Here is a 13798-nt window from a genome sequence, read left to right on the forward strand (position 1 = left end):
TGGGTGGACTGTCAGTGAGGAAACTGATCAAAGGGGCTGGAAAGGGCTACGTGGGTGGCTGATCACTGCTGGGACTTGGGGGTTTGGGGTAGGCATGGAAGGAGACTGGGGGCTCTTGGCAGGTGTTTCTGGTGCCTTCCTCCCCACCCCTGCACAAGGGCGGTTTCGGGCTCCCCTCTGGATCTCAGCAGCTTTGTCCTCACCACGTAAATAAGACCATGTGAAGCGCCTATCGATGGTCCTCCTAGACCACGTATGGTACCCGGGGCATTTTTCCTATACGCTGTGGCGCCAGGGCCCAAGTACCGCCTCCAGGTCCCCATCTCACATATGGCACCCCCAGCTATGCCTGCAGCTGGACCCCCAGGGCTCAGAGCTCCACCAAAGGGCTGCTAGGGGCCCTCTGGTTTCCTCGGGCTGAATCCCAGCGGGATTTCTGTTCTCCAAATGGGCCCCACCCCAATTTATAAAGAAGTACTACCATGAGCCAAGGCCTGGTTCAAGAATGCTTTCTTACCGGGAAACCACTGATCGATCAAGGAATTGACATGGTCTGTGATAAAAGCCATTGCCGAGAAGTCCCTTATTTCTGATTGGCACATGATTTTTATTCCTCCACTTTTTTTCTTTTTCCAGTTCACATCTGAGGATTCCACACTGCAACCCAGAAACCAAAAGAGGTCCATTGCAATTGGCTGTCAAGGGCCCTGGGATAAGCTCTCTGCCTCCAGGGTGAGGGTACAACTCCCAGGAGACCGCTCCCCCGGGGGTGAGGAGGTCCTGAGTCCATGTACTTGTGTGCATGGCCCTGCCTTGTCCCCCTGCTGCCCCCAAATGGTGAGGTGGACGCAAGGACCTTGCCATAAGGCGTGCTCAGGCTGAGCTCTGGGCCTTAGATGTGACCCTGGGGAAGGGTTTCCCATCTGAGCCACAGGGCTTTCGTCCACCAAGTGATAACTGTGTGCTTTAAGTGGGAAAGTTACCTGAAAACCCCAGGCGCCAAGCGTGGCCCAAATCAAACCCTCACAATAGTCAGTCACTTTCCCCTCGCCCCCATTCTTCTCACAGAGCTGACAAATATTTTGAAAATCTCACTTAAAGTATGAAATAATCTTGTGTATATCAAATTAAACCTGATTAAAAATCAGTTATTAACCTGTTGAGCCAACTTTTTCTCTCCTTCTCTCTCATCCCCACCACCAAAAAAGAAAAAAAGATAATATGAAAAACATACTGTTAGGTATCACGAGATGTGGTCTGGGGACCAGTGTCTTCCCCTGGGGCGCCCTCTCTTAGGACAAGGTGGAGGTGCGTGGGACAGCTGCGAGGCCCCAAGGAGCCCCTTCAGTGACCAGGGTGCTGGGTGCTCCAACCCTGGGCTCGGGGGCTGCCTGCCCACTGTCCTCCCACCAGGCTTGGTCCCCACACCCTCCCTGTCCTTTCCTGTCCTGTCAGAAGAGAGGAAGAGGCGTGAGGAGACAGCGACCCTCTCGGATGTTTGCTAGTGGGCCTTTCTACTTCCAGCGAGCTTCCATGATGCGCTGCCCTTGGGAACAGGGCTCTGCGCGCCAAGCGGACAGGTGTCCAGTGGCGGCTCCTCCAGGGGCCGTTCCCAGCGTGCCATGGGGGTCCAGTCAGGTGAGCCCCTCATGCACCTACCTGAGGTAGCCCCCATCAAAAGTGACCAGGAGCCCCTCCTGCCAATAGATGGTCTGGTTCCTCCTCACTCTGAATGTGCTGCAACGATTTCTCTGGTTTCCTGTAAAACTATAAATGGTGACTCTCCTGTGCCTGCTCTTAGTATTCTTCCTGTTTTCAAACAGCTGCAAGAGAAAAGACCCTGCTTGAGTATTCTGGGCTCTGTGCTGGCCCTGGGCAGAGCTGCGAGGAGGCCCGTCTGGCCCCATCTGGACAAAGGACACCGCCCGTCTTCCCGCCCCCCACCCGCCGCACCCTTATCTTGCTGCCAAACAAAATGCTACATCATCTGAAGGAGCCTCCAGGATACTCTGGGAACACATTTTCCCTAAAACACCAAAAATAGGCCTTTCTTTTCCCTCCCTGATTTTACAAGCAAAAGGTTACCTTAGAAAATGTGGAAAATACAGAGAAATATGAGAGAAAATAAAATACCAGTTTAACACACAGGTCATGAAAATTTTGGTGTATCTTATTCTAGGTTTTTTCCTATCTATCTGTAATGTTTATAAAACAGCTGAGGCCATATTTTGTAACCTGGCATTTCTAAATTTCTAATTGTGTGTACTTTTAAAAATTGCTTTTCCTGTCTGATTAGAAACTCATAAAATTCATTTTTCTAAATCTCAATATTTTATTAAGTAATTTGTTGAGTCATTCTCTTGTTTGGACTTTTAGATTGGTTCTAGTCTTTTGCTCTTCCGGATAAGCCCAATGAACATGAAAAAAGCACAGAGCTTTCTCTGATTTCAAATGACTGCTATAGTTCAGATTTATGGTGGTAGGATTACTGGGTCAAAGGGCTTGAATGTCTTCAGGCTCTGGATTCCTAGTGAGGAATCGCTTCCAGGGTGGCTAAGCTGTATGTCCACTCACCATGACCTGATTGCGGGGGTGGCTGTCAGCTCTCTGCTAGTTTGACAGGTGAAAAGTAGTATATTATCCATGCTTGAATCTGCATACCTTTGATTACTTCTGAGACTGAATTCCAGCAAAGCTTCTTTTCCTAATTCTGAGTGAGGGATGCTGCTGTGAAGGGCGCCCACCTGGCCAGCCACTGAGCCCCCTTGGGAGCTCAGGCCTCACACGAGGCCGAGCTCGGCAGGGGGGCGGGGGTGTGTGTGACCCCCCACTTAGAACACAGCAGGAAGCAGAGTTCAAAGGGAGGGAGGGTGACTGAGCGGGAACACTGGGAGAGCCTGCCCTGCGCCCACTCGTTCCGCCTGTCAGTGCACCCAACTGGGTTGCTCACAAGACTCCCTCCTGCTAACAAGCTGTGAGAGGTTTTGGTACTTTTAGGCTCTTGCACTTACTTTTGAACATTTCAGTAAAATGGGAAGATCAAAGAATATCTCTATTTAACAGGCAGGAAGTTTAATTCCATAAGGGCCTTATAACTCGAACATGTCAAAGGCAAACTCATACTGAGTTTACTGTCCATTATTCAACAATTCTGGCTTATGTCAAGGGTTCTCACAAGGCGAAGTAGGTTGGAATTCTCTGGAAAGCTGAGAAACAGAGCCATTAGTTCTATACTAGTGCTTCTAAGGCAGGGGTTTGGAGCAGGGCTGAGGGCTACCCTGAGAGCTCAGTTGCTAAAGAATCCACCCACAATGCAGGAGATCCTGGTTCAATTCCTGGGTCGGGAAGATCCACTGGAGAAGGGAAAGCCTACCCACTCCAGTATTCCTGGGCTTTCCTTGTGGCTCAGCTGGTAAAGAATCCACCCGCCATGTGGGAGACTTGGGTTCAATCCCTGGATTGAGAAGATCCCCTGGAGAAGGGAAAGGCTACCCACTCCAGTATTCTGGCCTGGAGAATTCCATGGACAGAGGACCCTGGAGGGCTATAGTTCATGGGGTCGCAAAGAGTCGGACATGACTGAGGGACTTTCAGTATAGATTCACTCTGAGCATCTGTACTTCTAACAAGTTCCCAAGTGAGGCTGATTCTGCCGGCCCAGGAACCCCACTTTGAGAACTACTGCTCTAGCCAACTACCACTTCTATATTATTGTCCTGCATGAAATGAACATTGACTGAGAGCCAAGCCCTCCTCCAACAACCCCAGGTGAACCCGCAGAAAAGAACTCCTTCCATTAGGTCTTTACTCCTCCCAAGCCAAGTTAAAGTTCTATGCCAGTGTTTCTCAAGCTTGACTGGACAGTGAAATCAATCACCTGGAGAGCTTTAAAAAATATGATCCCTGTGTGCCATACCCACAGATTCTGACTTGTTGGTCTGTGTCTATTAAGAGCTCCCCAGGGGAGTTCAGTCACAGGCTGAATGGCAAAACCATGGTTCTTCTGGGCATTATCCCAGAGCGGCAGCATATTCAAGGTCAGTGTCTGGATAAGCAGACTCTGAGTCCCGGTCCACAGCCACAGAGCCAGGGAATGTGGACGTTGGTAAGACTGAAACCACTGCTCCTCATGGGATAGTCTGTCCAAGCCAGCTAGGTGCTGATTTGGCGTTCACAGAATGACTCAAGTGGGTCTGTGGCCCACAGGAGAGGAGGCAGCCACGCTGTACCAGTGTCCGGACCCTAAGCCAGCAGTTCTGCTGCAGGAAAGGGTCTTCAGTCAGGCTCCTCCAGCAAAGGGTGTCTCCCTCCCCCCACTCCCACCAGGGCATAGCCGCAGGGGCTTGGCCTGCAAGCAAATAGGGGCCTATGCAGAAAACGCAACTACCTGGAGGTCCATCTCAGCCAAGCTGATCAGCATCCGTGCTATAAATCTCTGCCAGAAGCCAACCGGAACGAAGCTCATCTTAAACACTCTCTGAATGGTGTTGGCTGTGGGGTGCCGCATGCCGTGGGTGTCCAGGCCGGGTTTGGATGGAAGCAGATGCGGCAGGAGATAGCTGAAACACCAAAGGGGGCTGCTGAACCAAGGCCTGAGCTCTGCTGTGGGGCTCTCACCCCTGCAGACAGTCTGGCCTGGGGCGGGATCTGCTTAAACAGCTCAGGTTGCCCGATGCCTTCCTCCCAGGGTCTTGGGAACCATTTTTAGAAAGAGGGGGCAGTTTATATGGTGAGCATAAATACTCCAAGAGAAAACGAAGATAGGCATAGCGAATCAGTTTGTCGAAGTCTCTAAGATAGAGACTAGAACACGGCGAGGGAAGACGTGAAAACATCTGTGGTCATAAACACAGACACAACAAAGCACAGTTGGTTCTCTGTAAACCGGGTTGCGATTGGGGAGTTACTTAAAATTAACTTCGGATGGTGAAGGAAAAACAAATACAGCTGCACAGTCCCAAGGACAAGATATCGGGGGTCAGAGAAATGTCTTTGGCCTTAGAAGCTATTTATTGTTCTTGGCCAGTTGAGATAAAACAATTACCTTGAAATTTCGAATGAGGCTCTTTGTGCAAAAGAATGATGTTTTATAAGAGCAGTCTTACTCATAAAAGGACTGAATTGCAGTGTCAGTGAGCTGTTCATGACTGTGATCACTTTTAATAAGCTGAAACGAGGGAGGTCCCTCCAATAATTCCCTGAAAACCAGCATCTTCTGTGTGTCCTGGAGGAGCTAAGATAGCCTTGGGCAGAGCCTTGGGTGTGTCCTTAAAGGCTTGCCTTCAGTTCTCCTAATCCTTTAAAATTCCATTAGTTTAGGTCCTATAAAATGTTTTTAGGACTTTCTGAAAGGAACCCCTGAAAACACTATGGAAGGAAAATTCAAAGACAGCCTGGGGGTGGAGTACCCAGGGTGTCTTCAGCACACGGCCCAATCTCATTGCCATTTTGCTTCCTTGATGGCAGAAGAGTGGGGATGCCAGCCTTGCAGGGTTAGAGAAGAACGGACAGTGGCTGTGTAGGTGAGGTCCAAGGGGACAGATGGTGACGTTTTGGTCCTTTTCAGCCATTATTGGTCTTGGCCCAAAGGAACTTGTCAACGACCCCAGCTGGAGTGTCTCTCTCCACAGCCAGGAATTCTCTGGCACATGCCTTTCAGTTCTGAGAAGTCCTTCTTTATCTCTCTGACCTCAAACAGGAGGCCCTTGTCAATGCCCAGTGAGATCTAGCCTGCTTCTTCTGCCTATGCCATGCTCAGCTTGGGCACATGGGACCCCCTCCGTGGCTGTGCCCTGGGACTTCCCAATTCTTTCCATGTGGCCGGCGTGCCCTGAGGGAGGGGGCACACTCTGTACCCAGGTGCCCCAGCACGCGGCATACACAGCAGGTGTTCAATATTTTTGAAGGTATGGATGACTTAAAAGCCAGAATGGCAAGTGAAGAGGTTTAAACTGATGGGCAAAGGAAGCCCCTCTCAACGTGAGCAGAGCCCTGGGCGAAACCACTGGCACTGGCTTGAGAGCGACCACTAACAGGGCAGGGCTGCCAAAGGCGTGGGCTCGGGGAACTAAGAGGGGAGTTCTTCACGTGCCTGCCGACTAGAAAGCCATGAAGACCTGGGCACTGCACGGGGTTTGCACTACGGCGGAGCCAGTCCATGATACGTCCCTGAGGCTGTCTTAGCAGTTGGGCCGGAGCCTTCCCTGAGTGCTGAGAGCCAGTGCATCCCCGCCTGGAAGAAGTACAAACACTCGAAAGTGTAGAGAGAGGTTTAGAAAGGCCCTGAAGGTTTTCCTAGGGACTGCAGGTTGAAAGCCACGCTTAAAAGGAGCAGCAAATGCCTTTGTTTTTGTTGATCATATAAAAGCTTATGGTGCAACGAGCTGAAACTCCTTGTCTCTGGGGTACAAGGGACCCATTATATCTACACTTAGAGGTAGGTATAGTGCTCAGACACTCCTGACTTTAGATGGAATGAGACACCACTGACTATGAGTACTTAACGCAAAGATAGTAACAATAACAGCACTGATAATCCTGGATGTCCCTGAAGCTCAAAGGTGCAGGAGATACGTTTCATAGTTCACACGTACTCTCTGATTTCATCCTCACATTGACTATAATACTAGTAGGTGATAGTATTATTTCTATTTTACATATGAGGAAAAAAAGAGGCAGTTGCTTTTACAGAGTGAGAGTATTTCCGCATTCCTCTAACCTGTTGATAAAATAATCAGAAAACTGTCAAATTCCGGCAATGCTGTAAACTCACAGGCTGCTTTACCAGGGGCCAAAGTCAAGGACACACCTGGGCCAGGACGGGAGGGGTCATGTGGATTCTGAATTCCTCTTTGGGGTTTCTCTTTTTAGGATTCACTCTTGGTCCCCATGGGGCTGAAGCAGGAAGGACTGAGGCCCCTCCCATAGTCATTAGACCAAGTGGAAACATGGGTGGGAGCTCAGGAAGAGACGGCCTGGAGTTGGCTCCCAAGAGACCCAGAATCTGTGCTGATGGAATTGTTCGGCTGGCCACAGAGTGGCCAGACCAGCCCCCTGAGAGTCCAGAGGGTGTTCCCCCAGAGCTCTGGGGTTAAGGGGCCGGGTGGTGCTGTGTTCTATGACAGGCATCAAAAGGGTCTGGGGATTTGGCATCCTGGCCACTGCCTCATGGCCAACATCAGCATCAGACCCAGGAAACAGCTGAAACTGAAGTAGAGAAAGGAGGCCCTGAGAACCAAGCCAGAGTGCGGTTAGATTGAACCCACATGCCCCTCGAGTCCCTGCCCTCCCTGCATTTTGAAACTGGGCTGGATAGTTGGCATGCACACTTTTGTGCCTATTCCATTTTTATTCATCAAATAACCAATCAACCGCTCAAAGCATGAACTCCCCAAAGCTACTTTTAAGGCCATTGCCATGCTTACATGTTTTCCTACGCCTTTCCAATAAATGGGTTTCTTTGAACCCCCTGAACAGAGACACCCAAGGCACAGGTAGGAGCAGCCAGCTGGGACCAGCTGAGCCCAACCACCCTGCCCAAGCCCAGGCAGGCAGCCGCTGTGAGGGCCCATCCTTGGAAACCTTGTTGGGCCACCAGGGGCCCTGGCCCTAGTTCCCTCCTGCGGGGAGCAGCCGGCTCGGCCCAGTCCGTCGCCTCACCTGTCGTTGGCCACGGGCAGGGCGATCTCAAATTTGGCCAGGAACTGGAAGTACTGCTCTTCTGTCTGCTTGGTGAAGCCCGTGCCAACCAGCAGCAGCCGAAGGTCCTCGGCCCTGATCACCCCGTTCTTGGCCACCGACCGAGAGCCCTTGATGTTGAAGATCCTCTGCAGACACTCGGACAGCCAGATGGGGTCAAGGAAGTAGAGGTTCCTCAGGCCGTGGCTGGTGTCCGGGAAGTGCAGCAGGGAGCCCGTTTCGATGAGGAAGCTGATGGCTGCCCGGGGAGGGGAGAAGGGGGCAGCGTCAAACAAAGGGCAGAAGGGGCTCTGGGTGACCTCCTCCTAGGGGCGCCAGGCCACAGATTCTTCTTAGGAAGCTCCCAACACAGGGGGCCCTTTGCAGCAGTCAGCTGCCTCCTCACAGGTTCTCAAGAAACCAACGTACTGACCTCCATAATTCATGCATTCCATCTGTGCAAATCTGCTTACGCGTTAAAATGGATTTGCCACCCCAAATCGATAGCTGAAGTCTTTGCCATTATTTGCAGCTGTGCACAGAGCAGTGAAAAGTCTGGGTGCCCCTCCCCAGGACCCCGCCCATGGCTGTGCCTGCTGGCACTCAGCTGAGCCCTCGCGACCCGCCTGCCCGGCCCGCCCTCGCTGCCTGCCCACCGGACTGCAGATCCTCATAGTCTCGGATGTCGCTGCCGGGCATCTGGTCCACCAGCTGCTCCAGCTGCCGGTCGGTCAGGTACTGCACGTCGTCGCTCAGGCTGCGGCGCTGCTGCTCCGCCAGCACGGCCTCCTGGAGACTCAAGTAGCTCCTGGGGATCTGGGGCGGGAGGGCAAGCCTGGGCCCTCAGGCTCGGGGCCTCCCGCCAGCTTCCTGAGCACCAGGCAGGCGGGCTGTCTCTGCCACGGCCCCCCACCTTCCCCTAGAAACCACTCACACAGGTGCCTCAGGGCCCAACCCACAGCATGCACAGCAATGTGCCTCAGGGCAGCGGGGAGAGGGAGGTGAGGACCCCAACAGGCAGAAAGCGGGCCCTTCTGGCTTCCAGGGGGTGAGGGGTACCCACCAGCCTCCTGCTTCCTGGGGATAAGGGGTACCCACCAGCCTCCCCACTTCCAGGGGATGGGGGGTACCCACCAGCCTCTCCACTTCCAGGGGATGAGGGAACCCACCAGCGTCCCCGCTTCCAGGGGATGACGAGTACTCACCAGCCTCCCTGCAAGTCGCTGACAGCCGATGGTGCTGCCCACGTCCTTCATGTTGCACGTGACCTGGAAAATGAGCTGCCGCAGCCCTTCCTGACCTTCCAGGCTCTTACAGGAGAGTTCGCTGTGGGTACAAAAATGAAGCGTGCCCACTCACCACACCCCCGTCTCTGACCAGCACTTCAGGGTCTCTGTTTTCCCAAAGGTTCCATCCTAAATACTGGCAAGTTGAGAAAGCTCATGACAGACAGGCACGGAGACTTACTGAGGCCTGACGCAGTGCAGGGCGCAGTGCTGGGGGACCACGGTGTGGTGCCTCAGTCAGTCTTTCCAGTGTGCCCTGTCACCGCCCACCCCCGCCGCACCCCGCCCCGTGGCACCCTTGCCCATCCCAGCCCTTGAGACCACTCGGACCCAGCAGGCGGCCCAGGGCCACGCCTGGGGGCTGTTCTTGCCCAGCGACCAACAGTGTGCTGGGTGGTGTGTGAGCTCCTGTCTGCTGGTGCCACTGGGGCCGCGCGCACAGTGCCGAGCCTGGCAGCAGGGAGACCCAGACGGGCAGTTCAGACAGCATCTCCAGGCCCTGTCCTGCAGGTCCTTGGGCAGCACCTCACCTTCCTCAGGCCACAGCTGCCACACTTCACCCCAGACGGGGCTCCAGAGGAGCAAAGACCCCCCTCAGGAGCCCCCTGTGGGCAGAGCAGCTGTCTCTGGAGAGACGGACAGCAAGGGGCGGGCCAGCCACAGCCCCGAGAGGCTGGGTGCACAGGATGCCGTAGGACACTCACTGCAGGTGTTTACACGTGATGTCAGGGAAGCCGGTGGCCCTGGACCCAGAGGGCGAGCGGCAGAGGGCCAGCACGTAGGCGCGCAGAGTGGCGATCCTCTCCACGCGGAATTTGGTTTCAATTAAGTCCAGGTGTGTTCCCACCACCAGCACCACGGCGTTTGGGGCCTTGGCCTGCAAGGGAGAGTCTGGGCTGAGGACGGGAACAGTCCCCTGGGCGGCGGGTGTGTCAACCCTGGATGCCCACGACCCTCAGCTGGCCCCCCGGAACTCCTCTCTGTAAACCTCGAGGGCCTGCCGCACGCCGGGGGTGTGTGAGGGCCCTCGACTCCTCCCTGGGGTTTCTACCTCTGATTCCTTCAGACTGCACCCCACCTGCTGGCCCACAGCACCTTTCCACTGCAGGAGAGCCCTGTTCCCCTCCTGGGTCCAAGATGCGGGCTCTTACACCCAAGGAAGCAGCAAGGACAAGGGCACCGCCAACCGTGTAGCGGAGGAGGGACAGAAGGCTGCGTTTCACGCAATCTGTGCTCCTGCAGCCTCCGTGACACTGCAGCCAAGTGCACCCGGGGTCTCCCTACCCATCTTCTGTGCCCCCACCCCACCCCTGAGACGTCCTGAGGACTGAAGGCTGGAGGGCAGGGGCCCCTCACCTCGATGTTGAGCAGCCAGAACTGAAGGCTGGCCACGGCCTCCTCCCCCAGAGCCAGGTTCCAGACCACCACGTACAGGGCCTTGTCCGTGAAGAAGCACTGGTTGACCGTGGCCATGCTGGCGGGGCCGCCGATGTCCCAGACGGTGAACTCCACAGACTCAACCTACTTGAGCAACAGGGCAGCGACAGGGAGACACTTTAGCAACCAGGGCGTTAGCCAGTGCCACTGAGAGAACTGATCCCGCAGCACGTCGCACACGGGGGTCTGGAAAAGGCGCAGCCGTGGAAAAGCACCGCCCGCTCTGCTGTGCGTCTCAGGGATCAGCCGTCTGAGGGACAGAAGGGGGTCCAGCAGCCCCGAGCGGTGGGCGCTGGACGGCTGGCTCCCTCGGGCGGGGCTGTCTGTGGAGCGCAGGAGGGCGCTGTCTGCACCCGTTTCAGGTGAGGGAGGTGAGGGGACGCCTGTCAGAGGAGCCTGAGGCTGACGGCAGTGCTCACAGCAAGACTGACGCTCCGTTTGAGCGTGGGCAAGGCCACGCAGACGGGCCGCGGGACTGCACCCCCGAGGGTGGCGGCAGAGGGCCCTGAGCACGCTAGCAGGTCCGCTGCGGGGCTTCCGGGGAAGGCTGTGTGAACGGCGGTTTCTCTATCGCGCTATGAGGTCAGAGTCGGGCCAGAGCTGCGCTTCTTGGAGGCAAAGAATCATTCCCACCATGATGCAGCTTGGCCTCCAAAACAGTGTGCTGACCGGCTTTTTCGGTAAAAAGATGAAAATGGACAGCTGTTCTAAGCTGGCTGAAGGCCCGGCCACACAGAGAGTTACAGAGCTGAGCATTCACAAGATCAGGTGGCTGTCCTTTCGTGAAAAGGGCAGGCAGAAACGTGAATGATGGCAGAAAGGAAGGGGTGGGGGTCACTCCTCAAACCTCAGACAGCTATTTGCTGAAGAACAGCTGGAAAAAACAGCTGGAAGAACAGCTTAAAAAGGTAGGAGAGAATCCAGAGATTCTGGTTACTTTCAAAAACCTCTGGACATGCGTTACCTAGGTTCACTTCTGGGGTTTTCTGGGGAAGGGGGCAGTGCTGGAGTTAATTATTCGACTGTTCTGGCCCTAGTGGGCAGATCTCCACTCTAGAGAACTAGCTTCCGAGTCCGTATCTACATTCACCCACCTCACTACAACCAACTCAGATTCATTCCTTTCATGGCCGAGTAATATTCCAGCCTGTATACGTGGCACAAGTTCTTCATCCATTCATCTGTTGATGGACATCTAAGTTGCTTTACTGGCTATTGTAAGCAGTGCTGCAGTGAGCTTTGGGGTATATGTTATCTTTTTGAATTGTGGTTTTCTCAGGGTATATGCCCAGTATTGGGACTGCTGGCATGGGCTTCCCTCATGGCTCAGCCTGCAATGTGGAAGAATCTGCCTGCAGTGTGGAAGACCTGGGTTCGATCCCTGGGTTGGGAAGATCCCCTAGAGAAGGGAAAGTATTCTGGCCTGGAGAATTCCATGGACTGTATAGTCCATAGGGTCGCAAAGAGTTGGACACGACTTAGCGACCTTCACTTTCACTTTTCATGGTAGTTTTATTGCTAGATTTTTGAGGACTTTCCATAACACAAGGAGCCCAACCTAGTATTCTATGTGGCCTAGATGGGTGGTGGAGGGAGGCTCAAGTGGGAGGGGATATATATAAATATATATATACACACACACACAGTTATGACTGATTCACGTTGTATGGCAGAAACCAAAACACTGTAGAGCAATTATCTTCCAATGAAAGAGATTTTTTAAGTTATAACAAAATAGACATTCAGCTTAAATGCCTAATGACTCAAATTGGATTTCCTTGACTTGCCAAGTGATTTTGTATGAAAGACTCTGCAACAAAATTGGTTTCCAGGCCATGGGGAACATCATGCAGCTTCTGGCCTCAAGGCTGCTGAGTTTTCCACAAATAACCTCCTTGCACCTGTGTCCCTCTGTGGCCACGTGTATACCACAAACACAGCAACAGGTAAGGGAGGCATCACTGGCACATGCCCATCCCTTGGGCTGGGAGAAAACAGGCTCCCTTCTCTGATTCAAGTGTAAGAGAATTCTCACTTTCATCTGTCTCATACTGAATGGAAAACAGGATGATTAACAGGTTCATCGAAGGACTCATTTAAAATAGGGCTTAGAAACTGGACTTTTCAGAACTTGGGGTGAAAGTGGGTGTCAGTGAGGACAGGGCCTTCATTCTGGGGCTGCCTTCTCAGCCTTCCTGCTAGGGGTAGGTACTGGTGTGTCTCACTCCTATAGCAGTAGTTCATTCTCCGCCATGGGGAAGGGCCCTGTCCCAGGCCATCTGAATCACAGTCCTTGGGGTTAGAGCTGATGAGACCTGGGCACTGTGGTCTTTAAAAGCTCATCAAAAAGTCTAACCGTCAGCCAGGCCTGGAACCACTGGCCTGGAACCTCAGCTCAGCTATAAGAGAAAAAATACAAGGACATTTAAGAAATGATTCACTGTCCTTGGAGCTGGTTTGAAACAGTACATGATGACTCTTGCAAATATCCTGGGACTCAGACACTAGGCAGAGAAAGTCCTGGGCTCTCTGGAGAAGAGGAAGCAGGGGCCCTGGGCACGCCCTCCCTCCCACAGGGGCTCTGCACGCCGATCATCCTTGACCTTGGCTCTCGAGCCAGCCGGCCTCTGCAGCTCCCACTTGGTGGTCCTGATGGTGGCCTCGCTGTGTACCACCTGGGGGGCCCTCCCCGTCTGTAAGATCTCCAGGAGGGTGGACTTGCCCTGACGCGGCGGACCCACGATGATCATCTTCAACTGCTTGCACTTCTCTGCTTTCCGCAGCTGAGCACGCAGGTAAGACAGCATCGCTTTGGGGCCTGTGCAAAACCACAGCAGGGCAAAGGAGATGCTGCTGCTGACACAGAGCAGGGAACACACTGACAGTTCTTGAGAAACAACGTCCTGTCTGAAGGAACACCTTCTGTATATTCTAATGGGATGAACTGAGAAGACTTTTGGGTTTATGGAGAGAAGGTGTGATACAATTCACCCCAAAAGTGAAATCTAAAAGTCAGGGCTCTAAAGACAGCATCCTAGTTCCAGAGAACTTGGCAGCATCTTCCCAAACATGGGAGCTGGAGGGAGGCTCCATGGGTCCCCAGGAGTGTCTACTCCAGGTCCTTAGCAACTAGACTTGAGCATCTTTCCCTGGGAGGGGGGCTTGCAATGCCGAGGAAGCCCTACCTTCTTTTCTGATTTCTGCAGGCACGTTGCTGATATTCAGGTCTTCAATGTCCAACTGCCAGAGGTTGCCCAGCTGCCCCAGCTCAGGAGGGAGCTCTCGGAGGCTAGGATTGCTGAGGGCATACACACACCATGGGAGAAAACACACACACATCGCGGGAGAAAACACACACACATCGCGGGAGAACACACACACACATCACGGGAGAACAC

At 53.6% G+C, this 13798-nt stretch overlaps 1 protein-coding gene across 1 annotated transcript in view; it reads right to left on the reverse strand.

The window, feature by feature from the left end:
* The window catches only part of LRRK1 (leucine rich repeat kinase 1), a 134655-nt gene that overhangs the window by 22260 nt on the left and 98597 nt on the right, over nt 1-13798 (reverse strand). The window contains exons 14-23 of the mRNA XM_052659683.1: nt 13586-13698; nt 13004-13218; nt 10320-10484; nt 9668-9840; nt 8883-9003; nt 8334-8493; nt 7660-7936; nt 4388-4559; nt 1660-1823; nt 518-657 (exon numbers count right to left, since the gene is read on the reverse strand). Coding sequence (XP_052515643.1) covers nt 518-657; nt 1660-1823; nt 4388-4559; nt 7660-7936; nt 8334-8493; nt 8883-9003; nt 9668-9840; nt 10320-10484; nt 13004-13218; nt 13586-13698 — 1700 coding nt within the window. The remainder of the gene's footprint in view (nt 1-517; nt 658-1659; nt 1824-4387; nt 4560-7659; nt 7937-8333; nt 8494-8882; nt 9004-9667; nt 9841-10319; nt 10485-13003; nt 13219-13585; nt 13699-13798) is intronic.

This window comes from Budorcas taxicolor, chromosome 21 (genome assembly GCF_023091745.1).
Source record: "Budorcas taxicolor isolate Tak-1 chromosome 21, Takin1.1, whole genome shotgun sequence".
Classification (NCBI taxonomy): domain Eukaryota; kingdom Metazoa; phylum Chordata; class Mammalia; order Artiodactyla; family Bovidae; genus Budorcas; species Budorcas taxicolor.